At 46.8% G+C, this 27,500-nt stretch overlaps 1 protein-coding gene across 1 annotated transcript in view; it reads right to left on the bottom strand.

Annotated features, from left to right (window-relative positions):
* The window catches only part of LOC127916474 (catenin delta-2-like), a 660,130-nt gene that overhangs the window by 308,753 nt on the left and 323,877 nt on the right, over positions 1-27,500 (bottom strand). Inside the window, exons 7-10 of the mRNA XM_052498259.1 lie at positions 22,458-22,578; positions 20,376-20,592; positions 19,849-19,972; positions 18,509-18,629 (exon numbers count right to left, since the gene is read on the bottom strand). Coding sequence (XP_052354219.1) covers positions 18,509-18,629; positions 19,849-19,972; positions 20,376-20,592; positions 22,458-22,578 — 583 coding nt within the window. The remainder of the gene's footprint in view (positions 1-18,508; positions 18,630-19,848; positions 19,973-20,375; positions 20,593-22,457; positions 22,579-27,500) is intronic.

Raw genomic sequence — 27,500 nt, 5'->3', positions numbered from 1 at the left:
TAGTGTCACACCCCCATCCCTATTGCCACACCTCCATCTATAGTGCCACACCCCCATCCCGAGTGTCATACCCCCATCCCAAGTGTCACACCCCCATCCCTAGTGTCACACCCCCATCCCTAGTGTCATACCCCCATCCCAAGTGTCACACCCTCATCACGAGTGTCACACCCCCATCCCTAGTGTCATACCCCCATCCCTAGTGTCATTCCCCCATCCCTAGTGTCACACCCCGATCCCTAGTGTCATACCCCCATCCCTAGTGCCACACCCCCATCCCTAGTGTCACACCCTCATCACGAGTGTCATACCCCCATCCCTAGTGTCATACCCCCATCCCTAGTGTCACACCCCCATCCTTAGTGTCATACCCCCATCCCTAGTGCCACACCCCCATCACTAGTGTCACACCCCCATCCCAAGTGTCACACCCTCATCACGAGTGTCACACCCCCATCCCTAGTGTCATACCCCCATCCCTAGTGTCATACCCCCAACCCTAGTGTCACACCCCCATCCCTAGTGTCATACCCCCATCCCTAGTGCCACACCCCCATCGCTAGTGTCACACCCCATCCCTAGTGTCACACCCCCATCACTAGTGTCACACCCCCATCATTAGTGTCACACCCCCATCCCTAGTGTCACACCCCCATCCCTAGTGTCACACCCCCATCCCTATTGCCACACCCCCATCTATAGTGTCATACCCCCATCTCTAGTGTCACACCCCAATGCCACACCCCCATCCCTAGTGTCACACCCCCATCCCTAGTGTCACACCCCCATCCCTAGTGTCCTACCCCTATCCCTAGTGTCACACCCCCATCCCTAGTGTCACACCCCAATCCCTAGTGCCACACCCCCATCTCTAGTGTCACACCCCCATCCCTAGTGTCCTACCCCTATCCCTAGTGTCACACCCCCATCCCTAGTGTCACACCCCCATCCCTAGTGTCACACCCCAATCCCTAGTGCCACACCCCCATCTCTAGTGTCACACCCCCATCCCTAGTGTCACACCCCCATCCCTAGTGTCATACCCCCATCCCTAGTGTCACACCCCCATCCCTAGTGTCATACCACCATCCCTAGTGCCACACCCCCATCTCTATTGCCACACCCCCATCTATATTGTCACACCCCCAACACTATTGCCACACCCCCATCCCTATTGCCACACCCCCATCCCTATTGCCACACCTCCATACCTATTGCCACACCCCCATCCCTATTGCCACACCCCCATCTCTAGTGCCACACCCCCATCTCTATTGCCACACCCCCATCTCTATTGCCACACCCCCATCTCTATTGCCACACCCCCATCCCTATTGCCACACACCATCCCTATTGCCACACACCATCCCTATTGCCACACCCCCATCCCTATTGCCACACCCCATCCCTATTGCCACACCCCCATCCCTATTGCCACGCCCCAATCCCTATTGCCACGCCCCCATCCCTATTGCCACACCCCCATCCCTAATGCCACACCCCATCTCTATTGCCACACCCCATCCCTATTGCCACACAACATCCCTATTGCCACACCCCCATCCCTATTGCCACACCCCCATCCCTATTGCCACACCCCCATCCCTATTGCCACACCCCCATCCCTAGTGCCACACCCCCATCCCTAGTGTCACACCCCCATCCCTATTGCCACACCCCCATCCCTAGTGTCACACCCCCATCTCTATTGCCACACCCCCATCCCTATTGCCACACACCATCACTATTGCCACACACCATCCCTATTGCCACACCCCCATCCATATTGCCACACCCCATCCCTATTGCCACACCCCATCCCTATTGCCACACCCCCATCCCTAGTGTCACACCCCATCCCCATTGCCACGCCCCCATCCCTATTGCCACACCCCCCATCCCTATTGCCACACCCCCATCCCTAATGCCACACCCCCATCTCTAGTGCCACACCCCCATCTCTATTGCCACACCCCCATCTATATTGCCACACCCCATCCCTATTGACACACAACATCCCTATTGCCACACCCCCATCCCTATTGCCACACCCCCATCCCTATTGCCACACCCCCATCCCTATTGCCACACCCCCAACCCCATTGCCACACCCCCATCCCTATTGCCACCCCCCCATCTCTATTGCCACACCCCCATCCCTATTACCACACCCCCATCTCTATTGCCACACACCCATCCCTATTGCCACACAACATCCCTATTGCCACACCCCCATCCCTATTGCCACACCCCCATCCCTATTGCCACACCCCCATCCCTATTGCCACACCCCCATCCCTATTGCCACACCCCCATCTCTATTGCCACACCCCCATCCCTATTGCCACACCCCCATCTCTATTGCCACACCCCCATCCCTAGTGTCACCCCATCTATAGTGGCTGCATTATTACTTGCAACATGACCTTAAATTATACCACTTTGTTTTTCTCGGTCATCCATGCTATTTCAATATTCAAATAATAAGTCATTTGGTGGCATATACAATAAAATCAATAGGTATTTTTCACCATGTAAGGTACTAATCAACATTAGAAAATGTCCTTCTTGGTATGTGTGCTGGGATATAAGGGAAAAGGGTGTATTCTTATTTATCAGGATGCCTACACCTCTGCTGTTACTACTGTAGGTGGAAGCATAGGCCTCTCTAACCCAGCGTCTAATGCCCATCCCAATCCCCCGGAAAAATACCCTTTCCACTCTCACTAATAACCACCATTGAATCTCAGTTAAAATAACAAGGAATAATAATGATCGACATCCTCTCCTAATCTGTCCAGGACTCATTTTACAGTAACGTTTTGAAGAAACAAAAATGTATTCAATGACATTGTCGTATAGTTAAATCCTTTCTTCTCTCTTTCCCAAGCCAAACCCAACCCCATCCCAACCTCCCCCTCCCAGTTTACCACCCCCATTACCACACCCAAGCTAAGCTTGTCCCAACCTCCCAGCCTTGCCCACTCTTATCCTCCCAAGCTAAGCTTGTCCCAACCTCCTAGCCTTGCCCACTCTTATCCTCCCAAGCTAAGCTTGTCCCAACCTCCCAGCCTTGCCCACTCTTATCCTCCCAAGCTAAGCTTTTCCCAACCTCCCAGCCTTGCCCACTCTTATCCTCCCAAGCTCTTGTCCTCCCAAGCCTTGCCCACTCTTATCCTCCCAAGCTTGTCCCAACCTCCTAGCCTTGCCCACTCTTATCCTCCCAAGCTAAGCTTGTCCCAACCTCCCAGCCTTGCCCACTCTTATCCTCCCAAGCTAAGCTTGTCCCAACCTCCCAGCCTTGCCCACTCTTATCCTCCCAAGCTAAGCTTGTCCCAACCTCCTAGCCTTGCCCACTCTTATCCTCCCAAGCTAAGCTTGTCCCAACCTCCCAGCATTGCCCACCATTATCCTTCCAAGCTAAGCTTGTCCCAACCTCCCATCTTTTTCCACCCTCCCCACCTCTTGGACATACTTACACCCATCCATCTACTTACTTACCCGTTCTTGTTCATTCACACCCAATATATACCCTATGCATTCTCTCCCACCCACCTGCATATTATATTCAGCATCCCTCACTCTTCTCTCACCCTCCCATTCATATGCACAAATGCACTCTCTCACACACATCCACAGCTACACACGTGTACACAACTAGGAGCGTGGCTGTCTGGAAATTTCTTCAGCCAGTGATGGTCAAGCAAATTACTGTGGGTCTCAAGGTAAATGACCGTTAATGAACAAACACATTTAGCATCTCCTGGCTTCCACTTCCTACAAGCCACTGATGAAGACCTTTGAAACAAATCTACATTTTAAAAAGTCTAATAAATCCTTGTATTATAGCATACACCTTCACAATAAATCCATTATTTATTTTAGACAGGTCTAAAGAAACATGATATGAAGAAAATGTAGTCTATTTCAGAAGAACAGAATAGCATAGTCTGAGTTGTCCTTATGTTAGATGTGGCTATAACATATGGCTGTGGGCTACACTTGTTCATTTAGCAGACAATATTTACTTTACATTATTTTATATTGTTATTATAATTGTTGTATTATATGACCACTTTTTCTCCCCAATTTCGTGGTATTGGTAGTTACAGTCTTGTCTCATCGCTGCAACTCCCATACGGACTCGGGAGAGGCGAAGGTCGAGAGCCGTGCGTCCTCCGAAACACAACACAGCCAAGCAGCACTACTTTTTGACACAATGCCCACTTAACCCGGGAAGCGAACCGCACCAATGTGTTAGAGGAAACACCGTCCACCTGGCGACCGTGTCAGCGTGCATTGTGCCCGGCCCGCCACAGGAGTCACTAGTGCATGATGACTATCCCTGCTGGGTTCATCCCTGCCAATCCTTTCCCTAACCTGGACGACGCTGGGCCAATTGTGCATTGCCGCATGGGTCTCCCAGTTGTGGCCGGCTGCGACAGAGCCTAGACTCGAACCAGGCTCTCTAGTAGCACTGTGATGCAGTGACTAGGACCACTGCGCCCCTCGGGAGGCCATTTTATATTATTTTATAGTATTTTTGTTTGTGTATTTCTTATGAATCCCAATTAGCTGCTACCAAGGCTACTCTTCCTGTGGTCCAGCAAAATTAAGGCAGTTTATACCATTTTAAAAACATTACAATACATTCACAGATTTCACAACACACTCTGTGCCCTCAGGCCCCTACTCCACCACTACCACATATCTACAGTACTAAATCCATGTGTGTGTGTGTAGTGCGTATGTTATCGTGTGTGCGTGTGTGTGTGTGTGTATAGTGCGTATGTTATCGTGTGTGTGTGTATAGTGCGTATGTTATCATGTGTGTGTGTGTATAGTGCGTATGTTATCGTGTGTGTGTGTGTATAGTGCGTATGTGTGTATAGTGCGTATGTTATTGTGTGTGTATGTGTGTGTGTGTGTATAGTGCGTATGTTATCGTATGTGTGTGTGTGTGTATAGTGCGTATGTCATCGTGTGTGTGTGTGTATAGTGCGTATGTTATCATGTGTGTGTGTGTGGGTATAGTGCGTATGTTATCGTGTGTGTGTGTGTGTGTATAGTGCGTATGTTATCGTGTGTGTGTGTGTGTGTGTGTATAGTGCGTATGTTATTGTGTGTGTGTGTATAGTGCGTATGTTATCGTGTGTGTGTGTGTGTGTATAGTGCGTATGTTATCGTGTGTGTGTGTGTGTGTGTGTGTGTGTGTGTGTGTGTGTGTGTGTGTGTGTGTGTGTGTGTAGTGCGTACGTCATCGTGTGTGTGTGTGTATAGTGCGTATGTCATCGTGTGTGTGTGTGTATAGTGCGTATGTTATCGTGTGTGTGTGTGTGTGTGTGTATAGTGCGTATGTCATCGTGTGTGTGTGGATATAGTGCGTATGTTATCGTGTGTGTGTGTGTGTGTGTGTGTGTGTGTGTGTGTGTGTGTGTGTGTGTGTATAGTGCGTATGTTATCGTGTGTGTGTATGTATAGTGCGTATGTCATCGTGTGTGTGTGTGTGTGTGTATAGTGCGTATGTCATCGTGTGTGTGTGTGTGTGTGTGTGTGTGTGTGTGTGTGTGTGTGTGTGTGTGTGTGTGTGTGTGTGTGTGTGTGTGTGTGTGTGTGTGTGTGTGTGTGTGTGTGTGTGTGTGTCTGTTCCTATGTTTGTGTTGCTTCACAGTCCCCGCTGTTCCAGAAGGTGTATTTTTGTTGTTGTCTGTTTTTAAATCTAATTTTACTGCTTGCATCCCAGTTACTTGATGTGGAATAGAGTTCCATGTAGTCATGGCTTTATGTAGTACTGTGTGCCTCCCATAGTCTGTTCTGGACTGTGAAGAGACCTCTGGTAGCATGTCTTGTGGGGTATGCATGGGTGTCTGAGCTGTGCGGCAGTAGTTCAAACAGACAGCTCGGTGCATTCAACATGTCAATACCTCTCACAAATACAACTAGTGATGAAGTCAATCTCTCCTCTACTTTGAGCCAGGAGAGATTGACATGCATGTTATTAATGTTATCTCTCTGTGTACAGACAGGGGCCAGCTGTGCTGCCCTGTTTTAAGCCAAATGCAATTTTCCTAAGTCCTTTTCTGTGGTACCTGACAACATGACTGAACAGTAGTCCAGGTCTGACAAAACTAGGGCCTGTAGGATCTGCCTTGTTGATAGTGTTGTTAAGAAGCCAGAGCAGTGCGTTATTATGGACAGACTTCTCCCCATTTCAGCTACTGTTGTATCAACATGTTTTGACTATGACAGTTTACAATCCAGGATTATTCCAAGCAGTTTAGTCATCTCAACTTGCTCAATTTCCACATTATTTAGTACAATATTTAGTTGAGGTTTAGGGTTTAGTGAATGATTTGTCCCGAATACAATGGTTTTAGGTTTAGAAATATTTAGGGCTAACTTATTCCACCCACTCTGAATGTCACGACTTCCACCGAGGGGCATCGTCGCCGGTCTACTAGCTGCCACCGAAGGGCATCATCGCCGGTCTACTAGCTGCCACCGAAGGGCGTCGTCGCCGGTCTACTAGCTGCCACCGAAGGGCGTCGTCGCCGGTCTACTAGCTGCCACCGAAGGGCATCGTCGCCGGTCTACTAGCTGCCACCGAAGGGCATCGTCGCCGGTCTACTAGCTGATACCGAAGGGCGTCGTCGCCAGTCTACTAGCTGATACCGAAGGGCATCGTCGCCGGTCTACTAGCTGCCACCGAAGGGCGTCGTCACCAGTCTACTAGCTGATACCGAAGGGCGTCGTCGCCGGTCTACTAGCTGCCACCGAAGGGCGTCGTCGCCAGTCTACTAGCTGATACCGAAGGGCATCGTCGCCGGTCTACTAGCTGCCACCGAAGGGCGTCGTCGCCGGTCTACTAGCTGATACCGAAGGGCGTCATCGCCGGTCTACTAGCTGCCACCGAAGGGCATCGTCGCCGGTCTACTAGCTGCCACCGAAGGGCATCGTCGCCGGTCTACTAGCTGCCACCGAAGGGCATCGTCGCCGGTCTACTAGCTGCCACTGAAGGGCATCGTCGCCGGTCTACTAGCTGCCACCGAAGGGAATCGTCGCCGGTCTACTAGCTGCCACCGAAGGGAATCGTCGCCGGTCTACTAGCTGCCACCGAAGGGAATCGTCGCCGGTCTACTAGCTGCCACCGAAGGGAATCGTCGCCGGTCTACTAGCTGCCACCGAAGGGCATCGTCGCCGGTCTACTAGCTGCCACCGAAGGGAATCGTCGCCGGTCTACTAGCTGCCACCGAAGGGCATCGTCGCCGGTCTACTAGCTGCCACCGAAGGGAATCGTCGCCGGTCTACTAGATGCCACCGAAGGGCATCGTCGCCGGTCTACTAGCTGCCACCGAAGGGCATCGTCGCCGGTCTACTAGCTGCCACCGAAGGGCGTCGTCGCCGGTCTACTAGCTGCCACCGAAGGGCGTCGTCGCCGGTCTACTAGCTGCCACCGAAGGGCATCGTCGCCGGTCTACTAGCTGCCACCGAAGGGCATCGTCGCCAGTCTACTAGCTGATACCGAAGGGCGTCGTCGCCGGTCTACTAGCTGATACCGAAGGGCATCGTCGCCGGTCTACTAGCTGCCACCGAAGGGCATCGTCGCCGGTCTACTAGCTGCCACCGAAGGGCATCGTCGCCGGTCTACTAGCTGCCACCGAAGGGCATCGTCGCCGGTCTACTAGCTGATACCGAAGGGCATCGTCGCCGGTCTACTAGCTGCCACCTAAGGGCATCGTCGCCGGTCTACTAGCTGCCACCGAAGGGCATCGTCGCCGGTCTACTAGCTGATACCGAAGGGCATCGTCGCCGGTCTACTAGCTGCCACCGAAGGGCATCGTCGCCGGTCTACTAGCTGCCACCGAAGGGCGTCGGCGCCGGGCTACTAGCTGCCACCGAAGGGCGTCGTCGCCGGTCTACTAGCTGCCACCGAAGGGCGTCGTCGCCGGTCTACTAGCTGCCACCGAAGGGCATCGTCGCCGGTCTACTAGCTGCCACCGAAGGGCATCGTCGCCGGTCTACTAGCTGCCACCGAAGGGCGTCGTCGCCGGTCTACTAGCTGCCACCGGTCTACTAGCTGCCACCGAAGGGCGTCGTCGCCGGTCTACTAGCTGCCACCGAAGGGCTACTAGCTGCCACCGCCGGTCTACTAGCTGCCACCGAAGGGCGTCGTCGCCAGTCTACTAGCTGCCACCGAAGGGCGTCGTCGCCAGTCTACTAGCTGCCACCGAAGGGCATCGTCGCCGGTCTACTAGCTGCCACCGAAGGGCGTCGCCAGTCTACTAGCTGATACCGAAGGGCGTCGCCGGTCTACTAGCTGCCACCGCCAGTCTACTAGCTGATACCGAAGGGCATCGTCGCCGGTCTACTAGCTGCCAGCTGCCACTAGCTGATACCGGGGCGTCGTCGCCAGTCTACTAGCTGCCACCGAAGGGCATCATCGCCGGTCTACTAGCTGCCACCGTCATCGCCCGGTCTACTAGCTGCCACCGAAGGGCGTCGTCGCCAGTCTACTAGCTGATACCGAAGGGCATCGTCGCCGGTCTACTAGCTGCCACCGGGCGGGGCATCGTCTACTAGCTGATACCGAAGGTCTCTACTAGCTGCCACCGAAGGGCGCGTCGCCGGTCTACTAGCTCTACCGAAGGGCATCGTGCCGGTCTACTACTGCCACCGAAGGGCATCGCACTAGCTGCCACCGAAGGGCATCGTCGCCGGTCTACTAGCTGCCACCGAAGGGAATCGTCGCCGGTCTACTAGCTGCCACCGACTAGCTGCCACCGAAGGGAATCGGGTCTACTAGCTGCCACCGCTACTAGCTGCCACCGAAGGGCATCGTCACCGGTCTACTAGCTGCCACCGAAGGGAATCGTCGCCGGTCTACTAGCTGCCACCGAAGGGCATCGTCGCCGGTCTACTAGCTGCCACCGAAGGGCATCGTCGCCGGTCTACTAGCTGCCACCGAAGGGCATCGTCGCCGGTCTACTAGCTGCCACCGAAGGGCGTCGTCGCCGGTCTACTAGCTGCCACCGAAGGGCGTCGTCGCCGGTCTACTAGCTGCCACCGAAGGGCGTCGTCGCCGGTCTACTAGCTGCCACCGAAGGGCATCGTCGCCGGTCTACTAGCTGCCACCGAAGGGCATCCTCGCCGTTCTACTAGCTGATACCGAAGGGCGTCGTCGCCGGTCTACTAGCTGCCACCGAAGGGCATCGTCGCCAGTCTACTAGCTGATACCGAAGGGCGTCGTCGCCGGTCTACTAGCTGATACCGAAGGGCGTCGTCGCCAGTCTACTAGCTGATACCGAAGGGCGTCGTCGCTGGTCTACTAGCTGATACCGAAGGGCATCGTCGCCGGTCTACTAGCTGCCACCGAAGGGCATCGTCGCCGGTCTACTAGCTGCCACCGAAGGGCATCGTCGCCGGTCTACTAGCTGATACCGAAGGGCATCGTCGCCGGTCTACTAGCTGCCACCGAAGGGCATCGTCGCCGGTCTACTAGCTGATACCGAAGGGAATCGTCGCCGGTCTACTAGCTGCCACCGAAGGGCATCGTCGCCGGTCTACTAGCTGCCACCGAAGGGCATCGTCGCCAGTCTACTAGCTGCCACCGAAGGGCATCGTCGCCGGTCTACTAGCTGCCACCGAAGGGCATAGTCGCCGGTCTACTAGCTGCCACCGAAGGGCATCGTCGCCTGTCTACTAGCTGCCACCGAAGGGCATCGTCGCCGGTCTACTAGCTGCCACCGATCCTTCTTCCTTTTCTTTTCGTTATGTCTGTTTTGTGTTTCACATAGTTTCATGTTGGTTAATTAGGGGAGGTATTTAATTCGACATTTCCTTTGGGGTTTTGTGAGAGTTTTGGGTTTCGTTTTATTAGCTCATGTTCGACAGGTGGGTTTCCCCTGGACTGTGTTTGAGTTGGGTTTTCGTGGCTACTACTGTAGTCCGGTGTCCTGTTGTTTTTTTGAGCTAGATAAAATAAAACGCCCTTTTCCTTGGAACTCGTTTCTCCTGCGCCTGACTCCACACCCACATCTCCCTGGGGAGAATTGACACTGAAACTAACTGCAGCTCTTTGTTAAGTGTTGCAGTCATTTCAGTCGCTGTAGTAGCTGACGTGTATAGTGTTGAGTCACATAGTATGAAGAATACAATTGAAAAATGCTGAATAAAACTGAAATATTTTGTGCGCACATGCAGATATTCTGTGATGAGCGGTTAACAAAGAAATAGGTCCTCCTATATGCTTCATTTAGAGATATTAATGTAACTTTAGTTGTTCTACAAACGTTGGGCTATATGTTGATTTTTAATATATTGTAAGGCTGCATGATGAGACTCTAATGATGGTTTGAAAAAAGGCCTGAGCTCTGCTTTGTTTTTTTTTTGCGCAGGCTGTACACACTACATTAGTCTCTCATTCACAATGTGACAAGCACTTGATAATACCTCGATTTTCACTGTGGCATCCCCTTTGTGGCCGTAATGCACCCTACAAAAACAATACATGCCTTTTGCTGTGCAATCTGAAGCTCTCACATGAGTCTCTGTCAAGTGACGACAGACACATCAAGGACACAACTGCGCGTGTCCTTATCCAATTCCCAGGTGCATATTGAAGATATTGGAAGAACTGTCCCACATTTATTTTTCGTCAGCCAACAAGATGCGTGAGGCATAACGAACAGCAAAAGCACTAGCCTATGTCAATCAACTATCCCCATTAGTACAAAAGTTGACCTATTCGATTCTGTGTGAAAAATAAATATTCCAAACATAGTCTGGGACAGTTGTAGAATGTGATAGATCCTAAATTAATACAACCACTAGCACAACAAAAATGATGTTTTATGCAATGAGCTTGACGCTACAGATCAGAACAATTACCTTAAAATGTTTAAAAACTATAAGGCTACTTCTTGACATTATAAGTGCAGCAATGTGCACCTGGTAGCAGGCTATAAGTGTGAATGTCCCATTAGCAGGAAAACAACATGATCAAAAGTGACCATCAATGTGATTCTGCTTGTAATGCTTTTATTATAAAGGTGCATTTTATATGGTGAATTATCTTCCCAAAACTTGAAATTCACACACTGCTTATGTCTGCCAGTTAGGCTCAACACACCTTGTAAAGCAGATGAATGTGTTTCATTGAAAGAAGTTATTAGGCCACTTAAGTTGTGATGCAAACCTTATTAAAACATACAGGACTATGGGCTAGGTTACATGAGGTGTGATACTAACCTTATTAAAACATATAGACCTATGGGCTAGGTTACATGAGGTGTGATACTAACCTTATTAAAACATATAGACCTATGGGCTAGGTTACATGAGGTGTGATACTAACCTTATTAAAACATACAGGACTATGGGCTAGGTTACATGAGGTGTGATACTAACCTTATTAAAACATACAGGACTATGGGCAAGGCTATATGAGGTGTGATACTAACCTTATTAAAACATATAGACCTATGGGCTAGGTTACATGAGGTGTGATACTAACCTTATTAAAACATATAGACCTATGGGCTAGGTTACATGAGGTGTGATACTAACCTTATTAAAACATATAGATCTATGGGCTAGGCTACATGAGGTGTGATACTAACCTTATTAAAACATATAGACCTATGGGCTAGGTTACATGAGGTGTGATACTAACCTTATTAAAACATATAGGCCTATGGGCTAGGTTACATGAGGTGTGATACTAACCTTATTAAAACATATAGACCTATGGGCTAGGTTACATGAGGTGTGATACTAACATTATTAAAACATATAGGCCTATGGGCTAGGTTACATGAGGTGTGATACTAACATTATTAAAACATATAGACCTATGGGCTAGGTTACATGAGGTGTGATACTAACATTATTAAAACATATAGACCTATGGGCTAGGCTACATGAGGTGTGATACTAACCTTATTAAATCATACAGGACTATGGGCTAGGCTACATGAGGTGTGATACTAACCTTATTAAAACATATAGGACTATGGGCTAGGTTACATGAGGTGTGATACTAACCTTATTAAAACATATAGGACTATGGGCTAGGTTACATGAGGTGTGATACTAACCTTATTAAATCATACAGGACTATGGGCTAGGCTACATGAGGTGTGATACTAACCTTATTAAAACATATAGACCTATGGGCTAGACTACATGAGGTGTGATACTAACATTATTAAAACATATAGACCTATGGGCTTGGCTACATGAGGTGTGATACTAACCTTATTAAAACATACAGGACTATGGGCTAGGCTACATGAGGTGTGATACTAACATTATTAAAACATATAGACCTATGGGCTAGACTACATGAGGTGTGATACTAACATTATTAAAACATATAGACCTATGGGCTTGGCTACATGAGGTGTGATACTAACCTTATTAAAACATACAGGACTATGGACTAGACTACATGAGGTGTGATACTAACCTTATTAAAACATACAGGACTATGGACTAGACTACATGAGGTGTGATACTAACCTTATTAAAACATAGAGGACTATGGGCTTGGTTACATGAGGTGTGATACTAACCTTATTAAAACATATAGACCTATGGGCTAGGCTACATGAGGTGTGATACTAACATTATTAAAACATATAGACCTATGGGCTAGACTACATGAGGTGTGATACTAACATTATTAAAACATATAGACCTATGGGCTTGGCTACATGAGGTGTGATACTAACCTTATTAAAACATACAGGACTATGGGCTAGGTTACATGAGGTGTGATACTAACCTTATTAAAACATATAGACCTATGGGCTAGGCTACATGAGGTGTGATACTAACCTTATTAAAACATATAGACCTATGGGCTAGGCTACATGAGGTGTGATACTAACCTTATTAAAACATATAGACCTATGGGCTAGGCTACATGAGGTGTGATACTAACCTTATTAAAACATATAGACCTACGGGCTAGGTTACATGAGGTGTGATACTAACCTTATTAAAACATATAGACCTATGGGCTAGGTTACATGAGGTGTGATACTAACCTTATTAAAACATACAGGACTATGGGCTAGGTTACATGAGGTGTGATACTAACAGTATTAAAACATAGAGGACTATGGGCTAGGCTACATGAGGTGTGATACTAACAGTATTAAAACATAGAGGACTATGGGCTAGGCTACATGAGGTGTGATACTAACAGTATTAAAACATAGAGGACTATGGGCTAGGTTACATGAGGTGTGATACTAACAGTATTAAAACATAGAGGACTATGGGCTAGGCTACATGAGGTGTGATACTAACAGTATTAAAACATAGAGGACTATGGGCTAGGCTACATGAGGTGTGATACTAACAGTATTAAAACATAGAGGACTATGGGCTAGGTTACATGAGGTGTGATACTAACAGTATTAAAACATAGAGGACTATGGGCTAGGCTACATGAGATGTGATACTATGATTTGAACAAGTCACAAAAAAAAGACTTTTGAATGATGCTGATACTGTTTGTTTATTCTGCGCATGATTCACAAGTGATAATATATAATTCACAAGTGATAGGCTAATAGTATAACCCATCAGAACATTATTGACTTAATATTGTCTTTACCTATAATAAATAATATATATGTGACTTTTGTTTTCATTTAGAATGGACCAGTATCAGACACCTGTCTCAAAACAGGGGAGAAAACTACATGTCATCTATGCACTTCAACAGTGAATGTCACGCCCTGGTCGAAGTAGTTTGTGTTTATCTTCATTTATTTGGTCAGGCCAGGGTGTGACATGGGTTTTTGTATGTGGTGTGTATGTAGTGGGATTGTAACTTAGTGGGGTGTTCTAGGTAAATCTATGGCTGTCTGAAGTGGTTCTCAATCAGAGGCAGATGTTTATCGTTGTCTCTGATTGGGAACCATATTTAGGCAGCCATATTCTTTGGTTCTATTGTGGGTGATTGTCCTGAGTGTCTTTATGTCCTTGGTCTGTGTCAGTTTGCACCAGTTTAGGCTGTTTTGGTGTTCATTACCTTGAGTTTGTGTTTTGATTCGTGTTATGTTTGTTTCAATAAACATGGATCGCAATCTACACGCTGCAGTTTGGTCCGACTCTCCTTCACCACTAGAAAACCGTTACAAGGTAGCTTTTCCCGGGGTTTATTTTCATGCCAGCCAGGTAGGCTATACTCATGGTGTAAAGAGAAGCAATGTGCTTAACATTAGGAAAGATCATAAATAAATATAGTAGGCCTAGCCTATAGAAATGTGGTTCAAAATGAGCTCGTGGGCTCTCATGAAGTGTTTGGTTTGATTTTGATCACATTTGAAGTGTTTGGTTTGATTTCTGATCACATTTGCATTGATATCAGAGTGATTAGAGGGACAATGGAGTGCTGAGTACCAGGCAGTTAGCAAGTTTGGTAGGTTACTAATGACCATCAGCAGCATCAAAGCTTGGAGAAGCCTAGTTACCATGACTACATTTGACTGTCTTCATGACTCGTGACTGCCTGTGTGGCGGTAATATGGTCACTGTAACAGTCCTAGTCTGGTGTGGTGGTAATATGGTCACTGTAACAGCCCTAGTCTGGTCTGGTGGTAATATGGTCACTGTAACAGCCCTAGTATGTTGTGGTGGTAATATGGTCACAGTAACAGCCCTAGTCTGGTCTGGTGGTAATATGGTCACTGTAACAGTCCTAGTCTGGTGGTAATACGGTCACTGTAACAGCCCTAGTCTGGTGGTAATATGCTCACTGTAACAGTCCTAGTCTGGTGTGGTGGTAATATGGTCACTGTAACAGCCCTAGTCTGGTGTGGTGGTAATATGGTCACTGTAACAGCCCTAGTCTGGTGGTAATATGCTCACTGTAACAGTCCTAATCTGGTGTGGTGGTAATATGGTCACTGTAACAGTCCTAGTCTGGTGTGGTGGTAATATGGTCACTGTAACAGCCCTAGTCTGGTCTGGTGGTAATATGGTCACTGTAACAGCCCTAGTCTGGTGGTAATATGGTCACTGTAACAGCCCTAGTCTGGTGGTAATATGCTCACTGTAACAGTCCTAATCTGGTGTGGTGGTAATATGGTCACTGTAACAGTCCTAGTCTGGTGTGGTGGTAATATGCTCACTGTAACAGTCCTAGTCTGGTGTGGTGGTAATACGTCACTCTCTCCCAGCTAGACAGCTCACTCTCTCCCAGCTAGACAGCTCACTCTCTCCCAGCTAGACAGCTCACTCTCTCCCAGCTAGACAGCTCACTCTCTCCCAGCTAGACAGATCACTCTCTCCCAGCTAGACAGCTCACTCTCTCCCAGCTAGACAGCTCACTCTCTCCCAGCTAGACAGCTCACTCTCTCCCAGCTAGACAAATCACTCTCTCCCAGCTAGACAGCTCACTCTCTCCCAGCTAGACAGCTCACTCTCTCCCAGCTAGACCGCTCACTCTCTCCCAGCTAGACAGATCACTCTCTCCCAGCTAGACAGCTCACTCTCTCCCAGCTAGACAGATCACTCTCTCCCAGCTAGACAGATCACTCTCTCCCAGCTAGACAGATCACTCTCTCCCAGCTAGACAGATCACTCTCTCCCAGCTAGACAGCTCACTCTCTCCCAGCTAGACAGCTCACTCTCTCCCAGCTAGACCGCTCACTCTCTCCCAGCTAGACAGCTCACTCTCTCCCAGCTAGACCGCTCACTCTCTCCCAGCTAGACAGATCACTCTCTCCCAGCTAGACAGCTCACTCTCTCCCAGCTAGACAGATCACTCTCTCCCAGCTAGACAGATCACTCTCTCCCAGCTAGACAGATCACTCTCTCCCAGCTAGACAGCTCACTCTCTCCCAGCTAGACAGCTCACTCTCTCCCAGCTAGACAAATCACTCTCTCCCAGCTAGACAGCTCACTCTCTCCCAGCTAGACAGCTCACTCTCTACCAGCTAGACAGATCACTCTCTCCCAGCTAGACAGCTCACTCTCTCCCAGCTAGACAGCTCACTCTCTCCCAGCTAGACAGCTCACTCTCTCCCAGCTAGACAGCTCACTCTCTCCCAGCTAGACAGCTCACTCTCTCCCAGCTAGACAGCTCACTCTCTCCCAGCTAGACAGCTCACTCTCTCCCAGCTAGACAGATCACTCTCTCCCAGCTAGACAGCTCACTCTCTCCCAGCTAGACAGCTCACTCTCTCCCAGCTAGACAGCTCACTCTCTCCCAGCTAGACAGATCACTCTCTCCCAGCTAGACAGCTCACTCTCTCCCAGCTAGACAGATCACTCTCTCCCAGCTAGACAGCTCACTCTCTTCCAGCTAGACAGCTCACTCTCTCCCAGCTAGACAGCTCACTCTCTCCCAGCTAGACAGCTCACTCTCTCCCAGCTAGACAGATCACTCTCTCCCAGCTAGACAGCTCACTCTCTCCCAGCTAGACAGCTCACTCTCTCCCAGCTAGACAGATCACTCTCTCCCAGCTAGACAGATCACTCTCTCCCAGCTAGACAGCTCACTCTCTCCCAGCTAGACAGCTCACTCTCTCCCAGCTAGACAAATCACTCTCTCCCAGCTAGACAGCTCACTCTCTCCCAGCTAGACAGCTCACTCTCTACCAGCTAGACAGATCACTCTCTCCCAGCTAGACAGCTCACTCTCTCCCAGCTAGACAGCTCACTCTCTCCCAGCTAGACAGCTCACTCTCTCCCAGCTAGACAGCTCACTCTCTCCCAGCTAGACAGCTCACTCTCTCCCAGCTAGACAGCTCACTCTCTCCCAGCTAGACAGCTCACTCTCTCCCAGCTAGACAGATCACTCTCTCCCAGCTAGACAGCTCACTCTCTCCCAGCTAGACAGCTCACTCTCTCCCAGCTAGACAGCTCACTCTCTCCCAGCTAGACAGATCACTCTCTCCCAGCTAGACAGCTCACTCTCTCCCAGCTAGACAGATCACTCTCTCCCAGCTAGACAGCTCACTCTCTTCCAGCTAGACAGCTCACTCTCTCCCAGCTAGACAGCTCACTCTCTCCCAGCTAGACAGCTCACTCTCTCCCAGCTAGACAGATCACTCTCTCCCAGCTAGACAGCTCACTCTCTCCCAGCTAGACAGATCACTCTCTCCCAGCTAGACAGCTCACTCTCTTCCAGCTAGACAGCTCACTCTCTCCCAGCTAGACAGCTCACTCTCTCCCAGCTAGACAGCTCACTCTCTCCCAGCTAGACAGATCACTCTCTCCCAGCTAGACAGCTCACTCTCTCCCAGCTAGACAGCTCACTCTCTCCCAGCTAGACAGCTCACTCTCTCCCAGCTAGACAGCTCACTCTCTCCCAGCTAGACAGCTCACTCTCTCCCAGCTAGACAGCTCACTCTCTCCCAGCTAGACAGATCACTCTCTCCCAGCTAGACAGCTCACTCTCTCCCAGCTAGACAGCTCACTCTCTCCCAGCTAGACAGCTCACTCTCTCCCAGCTAGACAGATCACTCTCTCCCAGCTAGACAGCTCACTCTCTCCCAGCTAGACAGATCACTCTCTCCCCAGCTAGACAGCTCACTCTCTTCCAGCTAGACAGCTCACTCTCTCCCAGCTAGACAGCTCACTCTCTCCCAGCTAGACAGCTCACTCTCTCCCAGCTAGACAGATCACTCTCTCCCAGCTAGACAGCTCACTCTCTCCCAGCTAGACAGCTCACTCTCTCCCAGCTAGACAGATCACTCTCTCCCAGCTAGACAGCTCACTCTCTCCCAGCTAGACAGCTCACTCTCTCCCAGCTAGACAGCTCACTCTCTCCCAGCTAGACAGATCACTCTCTCCCAGCTAGACAGCTCACTCTCTCCCAGCTAGACAGATCACTCTCTCCCAGCTAGACAGCTCACTCTCTCCCAGCTAGACAGATCACTCTCTCCCAGCTAGACAGCTCACTCTCTTCCAGCTAGACAGCTCACTCTCTTCCAGCTAGACAGCTCACTCTCTCCCAGCTAGACAGCTCACTCTCTCCCAGCTAGACAGCTCACTCTCTTCCAGCTAGACAGATCACTCTCTTCCAGCTCGGCGTCTCAATCTCTCCCAGCTACTTTAGGATATATTGATCTATCGATGTTAGAGGCTTAACTTAAACTTTGTTGTCTGGCTTCTAACCACAGTTTTGTCTGAACAAACCAGAGCTACTCACTCCCCATGCACCTCGTCAACAACTCCCTCACACTGAGGACAACAGTCAGACCACATACCATGTTAAAGACAAGCTATAGATCAAGGACCCAATTACCTCAATACGGAAGAGTAAATAACAGCAGAGAGGGAACCATTCAGTGCTTGCATTGCATTCATATAGGGATTCACCTTGTGGGATGTGTCATGCGCGTGAGAGTGTTTTTGTGTGTGTGTGTGTGTGTGTGTGTGTGTGTGTGTGTGTGTGTGTGTGTGTGTGTGTGTGTGTGTGTGTGTGTGTGTGTGTGTGTGTGTGTGTGTGTGTGTGTGTGTGTGTGTGTGTTGAGTGTAGTCTTACCGGGCCTCTGGAGTGTAGCAGTGGCATAGAGCTCGTGTGATATCTTGTACTGGTCGGAGGCGTGGTGGGCAGCCAGTCTCCTAGGAGACAGAGTAGCGTAGCTCCCTATGCCCGAGCTCATCTAGGGAATCACATGTGTACAACATCCACGATTATCTAATGTCACTTAAGAATAATGTGCACTTCCATCTTTGCAATTAATATTCACATATGTAATGCCTTCAGAAAGTGTTCACACCACTTGACTTGTTCCACACTTTGTTGTGATACAGCCTGAATTTAACATTAATTAAACAAAATAATTGGATCACATCACTGGACTACCAGCATCCCGGAGTAGGGTATTCACTGTTGACGTTGAGACTGGTATTTAGCGGGTACTCTTTAATGAATCTGACAGTTGAGGACTTATGAGGCATTTGTTTCTCAAACTAGACACTCTAATGAACTTGGGGCCTCCCAGTCCTCTTTCTATTATGGTTAGAACCAGTTTGCGCGGTTCTGTGAAGGGAGTAGTACACAGCGTTGTACGAGATCTTCCGTTTCTTGGCAATTTCTTGCATGGAATAGCCATTTCTCAGAACAAGAATAAACTGATGAGTTTCAGAAGAATGTTCTTTGATTCTGGCCATTTTGAGCCTCTAATCGAACCCACAAATGCTGATGCTCCAGATACTCAACTTGTCTAAAGAAAGACAATTTCAGAACAACAGTTTTCAGCTGTACTAACATACATGCAAAAGGGTTTTCGAAACATCAATTAGCCTTTTAAAATTATAAACTTGGATTAGCTAACACAACGTGCTTTTGGAACACAGGAGTGATGAATGCTGATAATGGGCCTCTGTATGCCTATAGAAATATTACACTAAAATCAGATGTTTCCAGCTACAATAGTCATTTACAACATTAACAATGTCTATATTGTCTATATTTTCTATTGTCTATGTCTATAACACTATATTTCTGATCAATTATATGTTATTCTAATGGACAAAAAATGAGGTTTTCTTTCAAAAACAAGGACATTTCAAAGTGACCCCAAACCTTTGACTGGTAGTGTAGCTGAGAGAAATTCACCTACACTACCGGTCAATTTGGGGCGGCAGGGTAGCCTAGTGGTTAGAGCATTGGTTGCAAGTTCAAATCCCCGAGCTGATAAGGTACAACAGATCTGTCGTTCTGCCCCTGAACAGGCAGTTAACCCACTGTTCCTAGGCCGTCATTGAAAATAGGAATTTGTTCTTTAACTGACTTGCCTAGTTAAATAACGGTAAAAAATAAGAATAATTCTAAAATGATGAAGACTTTCTGAAGGTAGTGTTTGTATCAATATACACCTGGTGTAGGGGGGATGATGACGCACAAGCCCCTCCTCCGGCAACTGATGCTATGGCGTTCGGAGGAGACCCCACCCTCAGCGGAGACCCGGTGCCTCCTGTTGTCGTCACGGAAACAGAGGTGCTGTAACCATAACAACAAGTTAAGTTATTGTAAACCATTTTTATTTTATTTTATACATTTTCAATTTGAATAACAATTGCAGTAAGATTATAACTTTGTTCTTCTTCCAAACTAACCAATGACATTCAATCCCCTTCCAAACCAACCAATGGCATTCAATCCCCTTCCAAACCAACCAATGGCATTCAATCCCCTTCCAAACCAACCAATGGCATTCAATCCCCTTCCAAACCAACCAATGGCATTCAATCCCCTTCCAAACCAACCAATGGCATTCAATCCCCTTCCAAACCAACCAATGGCATTCAATCCCCTTCCAAACCAACCAATGGCATTCAATCCCCTTCCAAACCAACCAATGACATTCACTCCCCTTCCAACCCAACCAATGACATGGCCCTACCTGTAAGACTTGGCGAGTCGGTTGGCGGGGGACTGTTTGTTGGGTGAGGATGATGAGGAGGAAGAAGGTAGGCGCTGTGTGGTAGCATAGCCAGGTGTGTCTGAGGCTGGACCCAGGCGCTGGAGCTTGCTGGGAGAACCAGACCCTCCACATCCACCTCCAGTTAGAGGGGAACTCACACGCTGGGTGGGCAGGGTGGAACTCGGGTAGTAGTGACCTGGAATCAGACGGAACAGGGGTTAAAACAGGGCTGCACAACTCTGTTAGGCATGTTCCCTCTCTAATGGTTAAGATTAGCATGTTCCATCTCTAATGGTTAAGAATAGCATGTTCCCTCTCTAATGGTTAAGATTAGCATGTTCCATCTCTAATGGTTAAGATTAGCATGTTCCCTCTCTAATGGTTAAGATTAGCATGTTCCCTCTCTAATGGTAAAGATTAGCATGTTCCCTCTCTAATGGTTAAGATTAGCATGTTCCCTCTCTAATGGTAAAGATTAGCATGTTCCCTCTCTAATGGTTAAGATTAGCATGTTCCCTCTCTAATGGTAAAGATTAGCATGTTCCCTCTCTAATGGTTAAGATTAGCATGTTCCCTCTCTAATGGTAAAGATTAGCATGTTCCCTCTCTAATGGTTAAGATTAGCATGTTCCATCTCTAATGGTTAAGAATAGCATTTTCCCTCTCTAATGGTTAAGATTAGCATGTTCCCTCTCTAATGGTTAAGATTAGCATGTTCCCTCTCTAATGGTTAAGATTAGCATGTTCCATCTCTAATGGTTAAGAATAGCATGTTCCCTCTCTAATGGTTAAGATTAGCATGTTCCCTCTCTAATGGTAAAGATTAGCATGTTCCCTCTCTAATGGTTAAGATTAGCATGTTCCCTCTCTAATGGTTAAGATTAGCATGTTCCCTCTCTAATGGTTAAGATTAGCATGTTCCATCTCTAATGGTTAAGATTAGCATGTTCCCTCTCTAATGGTTAAGATTAGCATGTTCCCTCTCTAATGGTTAAGATTAGCATGTTCCCTCTCTAATGGTTAAGATTAGCATGTTCCCTCTCTAATGGTTAAGATTAGCATGTTCCCTCTCTAATGGTTAAGATTAGCATGTTCCCTCTCTAATGGTTAAGATTAGCATGTTCCCTCTCTAATGGTTAAGATTAGCATGTTCCCTCTCTAATGGAAAGGATTAGCATGTTCCCTCTCTAATGTTAATGTTAGCATGTTCCCTCTCAAATGGCAAAGATTAGCATGTTCCCTCTAATGGTTAAGATTAGCATGTTCCCTCTCTAATGGTAAAGATTAGCATGTTCCCTCTCTAATGGTTAAGATTAGCATGTTCCCTCTCTAATGTTTAAGATTAGCATGTTCCATCTCTAATGGTTAAGATTAGCATGTTCCATCTCTAATGGTTAAGATTAGCATGTTCCCTCTCTAATGGTTAAGATTAGCATGTTCCATCTCTAATGGTTAAGATTAGCATGTTCCATCTCTAATGGTTAAGATTAGCATGTTCCATCTCTAATGGTTAAGATTAGCATGTTCCCTCTCTAATGGTTAAGATTAGCATGTTCCATCTCTAATGGTTAAGATTAGCATGTTCCCTCTCTAATGGTTAAGATTAGCATGTTCCCTCTCTAATGGTTAAGATTAGCATGTTCTCTCTCTAATGGTTAAGATTAGCATGTTCCCTCTCTAATGGTTAAGATTAGCATGTTCCCTCTCTAATGGTTAACGTTAGGACTTGGGGAAGGTAAGCTGCTTCTAGATCTGTGTCTAAGGGCAATTTCTCAACGAAGCTGAAGGGACTGGATGCCATGTTCAGTTCCTTGCATCTTTTATGGCATTATCTCTGTCTCAGTTCTCTTCATGTATAATGTATGCACTGTATAATAACACAATACATTAGCTTTATGTATAATGGTATGTACTCTATAGGAATACAATAAGTTATAATAAAAGCTAAAAGGATTGGATGTCGTGTGTAGTTCCTTGTCTCTTGAATGACATGATCTCTCTTTAAATTCGGGTCAGTACAATATTATGTACCCATTGTAGGTATATAATATAGATATATACCGGTAGTGATCTGCTGTGCATCTGGTAGGTGGAAGGCACTGCCATGGCTCTGAGAGAAGGAGTCTCCTCCACTACCTCCCCCTGCCTGCTGCCTCTGCTGAGCGGCACGACTCGACGTCACCTAGGGTGGGGGGAGACGGGAAAGAGGAGAGGAGAGAGAGGGAGGGGGGCGACGACGACAGGATATTACAATTACACCTAACACTTCTTCCACTTCTGTAGGTGTTTATATGGTAACAGATAGATTTATAGAAGCTATAACCTCTAACAGTCTCTATATGGTAACAGACAGATTTATAGAAGCTATAACTTCTAACAGTATTTTTATGGCAACAGATTGATATCCTGTCCAGTTGAAGTCCACTATCAAGTCATTCATTTTCCACCAAGCCACAGTGAGGAAGCTGCCTCTATCCCAACTCAGTGCAGGGTTATCTAATGTATTCCTCTAGATCCTCAGAGACAGTAGCACAGCATATGTTTCTACCTAGCTCAGCTCCTTCACCTCATGCTACTGACAGTCACTATGCATATTTCTCTAAAGGTGAACTACACACAGTCACACGCCCCATGCTGAGGCTCGCTGGCAGTGAACACACGATTTAACAATATGCAGATACAAACACACACACACGCACTCTCCATCCTGAGAAAGCTCGTGGCTCCAGGCTGTATTTTCCCTCTATAATAAGCCAAACGCGTGTCTGCTGATTACAATGTCTCTTTGGTTACAGTGTCTCTCATTAACACAAGGCCATGATAACTGATTCATCAGACACTGAAGTAATGGATGAAGCCGTTTTAAAACCCGCAGTCATTACTTCAGCAGAAAACCCAGCGAACCAAAATTGGTTCTGTGAATGTTCCCAGAACATTCGTTAGGTCGCGGCAAACGTTCTCGTAACACAAAAACTGCCCAGTCATAATGATGATTATGGAATGTTTGTATAAAACATTTGCCTTATGTTGCAAGAACGTTCTTAGAACACATTTAACATGTTCTTGAAAGATTCCCAAATGGTTTCTTTAGGTTGTGGGATCAGTCTGGTGGGAACATTTTGTGGACGTAAAAAAATAAATAAAATGTTCCCATAAAACAGTTGTTAGGATAATTCTACAATGTTTCTTTATGATGCAAAAAAACATTCAACTGATGTTACAAGAACGTTCCCAAAACACAGTTTGTCTGTTCTTTAAATGTTCCCAGAACGTTTCTCTAGGTTGTGGGAACATTGTGTGGATATTACCCAAAACACTAAAACTGTCCAGATGTGCTGACATTCAAACACACTACAGTGCTGCGGTAACAGTCTCCGCTCTTCCGGGAAGGCTTTCCGCTAGATATTGGAACATTGCTATAGGGACTTAGTGAGGTTGGGCACGGATGTTGGCCGATTAGGCCTGGCTCGCAGTCAGTGTTCCAATTCATCCCAAAGGTGTTCGATGGGGTTGAGGTCAGGGCTCTGCCAGTTCTTCCGATCTCGACAAACCATTTTTGCATGGATTTCCCTTTCCCTTGCACAGGGGCATTGTCATGCTGAAACAGGAAAGGACCTTCCCCAAACTGTTGCCACAAAAAAACTGTTGTACAGAATTGTCTAGAATGTCATTGTATGCTGTAGCGTAAAGACTTCCCTTCACTGGAACTAAGGGGCCTAGCCCAAACCATGAATAACAGCCCCAGACCAATATTCCTCCTCCACCAAACTTAGCAGTTGGCACTCTGCATTGGGGCAGGTAGCGTTCTCCTGGCATCCGCCAAACCCAGATTTGTCCGTCCGACTGCCAGATGGTGAAGCGTGATTCATTTCTCCAGAGAACGCGTTTCCACTGCCCCAGAATCCAATGGCGGCGAGCTTTACACCAGTCCAGCCAACGCTTGGCATTGCGCATAGTGATCTTAGGCTTGTGTGCGGCTGCTCGGACATTGAAACACTTTTTTATGAAGCTCCCAACAAACAGTTATTGTGCTGACATTGTTTCCAGAGTCTGTTTGGAACTTGGTAGTGAATGTTGCAACCGAGGACAGATGTTCCGTGAACTTGGAATATACATTTTTACCTTGTCTTGTAGGTCCACAGAACATTTCAGGAACTTTAAGAAAAAGTTATATTTAAGTTTGACTTAATATTAAGTAAATAACATTCTAAATTTGTAGCTTCAATAAAGCACAAGAAAGCAGATTGGAATACATCCTCTTTATGTTTCTATTCAGAGTTAAAGGCAATTCACATTTGAAAGTAATATAGAGACGCACAGCATTTTAATTAAATTAATAGCTCATTTGAATATCATTTAATTGTACAAACACGATCATATTGTTCACACTTCAGAAATTCTCAATTTGCACATGTGGTTTGAACTTGCAATGTCTGGTACCCAAGCCAGTTTTTTATCCTATGTTCCACCAGGGAAGACCTCTTACATTTCCCACATTTTGTTAGAGCCTTATTCAAAAATGGATTTTAAAAAAATCCTCATCAATCTACACAAAATACACAATAATGACGAAGCGAAAACTGGTTTAGACAATTCTGTAAATATAAAATAAAAAATACCTAATTGGCATACATATTCAGACCCTTTGCTATGAGATTGACTTGGAAAGGGACACACCTGTCTATATAAGGTTCCACAGTTGACAGTGCATGTCAGAGCAAAAACCAAGCCATGAGGTTCAAGGAATTGTCCGTAGAGCTCCGAGACAGGATTGTGTCGAGGCACAGATCTGGGGAAGGTCCCCAAAAACACAGTGGCCTCCATCATTCTTAAATGGAAGAAGTTTGGAACCACCAAGACTCTTCCTAGAGCTGGCCACTCAGCCAAACTGAGCATACGTGTGAGTAGGGCCTTGGTCAGGGAGGTGACAAAGAACCTAATGGTCACTCTGACAGAGCTCAAGAGTTCCTCTGTGGAGATGGGAGAACCTTCCAGAAGGACAACCATCTCTGCAACACTCCGCCAATCAGGCCTTTATGGTAGAGTGGCCAGACAGAAGCCACTCCTCAGTAAAACGCACAGGACAGCCCGCTTGGAGTTTGACAAAAGGCACCTAAAATGAATGTCAAGCGCCACTTCTAGAGGAAACCAGGCACTATTCCTACAGTGAAGCATGGTGGTGGCAGCATCATGCTGTGGGGATGTTTCTTGGCTGCAGGGAGACTAGTCAGGATCGAGGGAAATATGAACGGAGCAAGGTACAGAGAGATCCTTAATGAAAACCTGCTCCAGAGTGCTCAGGACCTCAGACTGGGGCGAAGATTCACCTTCCAACAGGAGAATGACTCTAAGCACACAGCCAAGACAACACGAGTGGCTTCGGGACAAGGCTCTGAACGTCCTTGAGGGGCCCAGCCAGAGCCCGGACTTGAACCTGGTCGAACATCTCTGGATCAGAAAATAGTTCCAACCATCCAACCTGACAGAGTTTGAGAAGATCTGCAGAGAAGATGGGAGAAACTCCCCAAATACAGGTGTGCCAAGCTTGTAGTATCATACCCAAGAAGACTTGAAGCTGTAATCGCTGCCAAATGTGCTTCAACAAAGTACTGAGTAAAGGGTCTGAATACCTACAGTATGTAAACATGATATTTCAGTTGTCTTTTTAAACTAAATTTGCTAAACATTTCTAAAACCCAGTTTTTTCTTTGTCATTATGGTGTATTGTTTGTAGATTGATGAGGGGAAAAATACTATTTCATCAATTTTAGAATAAGTCTGTAACATAACAAAAGGAAGGAAAAGGAAAAAGTCAAGGGGCCTGAATACTTTCCGAATGCATTGTATGCACAGTATGTCTTCTTTTTTCAGTATATAGTCATGGCGGTCAATCAGGAGTTTCATGCTTCCTTTTGAACCTTCTTCGACAAAACCAATATGCTATGAATGTCATTGTAACGTACTTATTTGGAAATTAAGGAACATTATGCCACATTGTGGGAATGTTCTGTGCAACCTTCTGGAATATCGCAAGAATATTTTTACACCATTAAGGGAATGTTCTGTGCAACCTAACGTAATCTTTGTATATGTATATTTATAAATGAGCGTACTCTCTCTTGTAATGTACCCACACTGTTCCCACAAACGAATGTAAATATTCTGGGAACTTTTAAAGAACACAGAAAGGCTGTTCTGTCAACATTCTTGCAACGTCAAAGGAATGTTTTTTGCACCCTGACACAAACATTATCTCAATGTCAGCACAATTTGACCGTTTTAGTGTTTTGGGAGCCGAACTCTTGTCATATCCCCACAATGTTCCCAGAAACTATAAAGAACAGAGAAAATGTGTTCTGGGAACGTTGTTGTAAAATCAAGTGAATATTTTATACAAACATTGTATACTGTATATCATCAGCGCGACTGGATCGTTTTTGTGTTATGAGAACATTTGCCACAACCTAACAAATGTTCTGGGAACATTCACACAACAAATGTTGGTTTGCTGGGAAAACATTGCTGGTACTTTGTGTTATTACATTACTTGGAAACCTAATGAGAGTTTTGAGGGAATGTTATTATTACAAATGTCAAGCACAACATTTGAATGAATGTTAGAATAGGTATCTAAAACATTTAAAAACAAAAACAACAAATGTGTTGTCATTCTTTGAATGCTTTTGGGATGTTATCATCCTAATATTAGATAAAACCCTAACTACAACTTAATGGTAATCTTATCTAATGTTCTGGGAATGTTCCCAGTTTGCTGGGTAGGGTCTGAAACCAAACACACTATTTTGGTGCTGTTGTGTCTGAGTTTCATTATAGAGGGAAAAGGGTTGCAAAATTCTGGTCATATTCCCAAAATTCCCAGAAATCCAGAAATCCTAGTTGGAGGATTCTGTTTTGTCTGTTTGTTCCCTATTTTGTCTGTTTGTTCCCTACTTTGTCTGTTTGTTCCCTACTTTGTCTGTTTGTTCCCTACTTTGTCTGTTTGTTCCCTACTTTGTCTGTTTGTTCCCTACTTTGTCTGTTTGTTCCCTACTTTGTCTGTTTGTTCGCTACTTTGTCTGTTTGTTCCCTACTTTGTCTGTTTGT

This window comes from Oncorhynchus keta, chromosome 4 (assembly GCF_023373465.1).
Source record: "Oncorhynchus keta strain PuntledgeMale-10-30-2019 chromosome 4, Oket_V2, whole genome shotgun sequence".
Taxonomy (NCBI): domain Eukaryota; kingdom Metazoa; phylum Chordata; class Actinopteri; order Salmoniformes; family Salmonidae; genus Oncorhynchus; species Oncorhynchus keta.
This window is presented reverse-complemented; position numbering and strand designations above follow the sequence as displayed.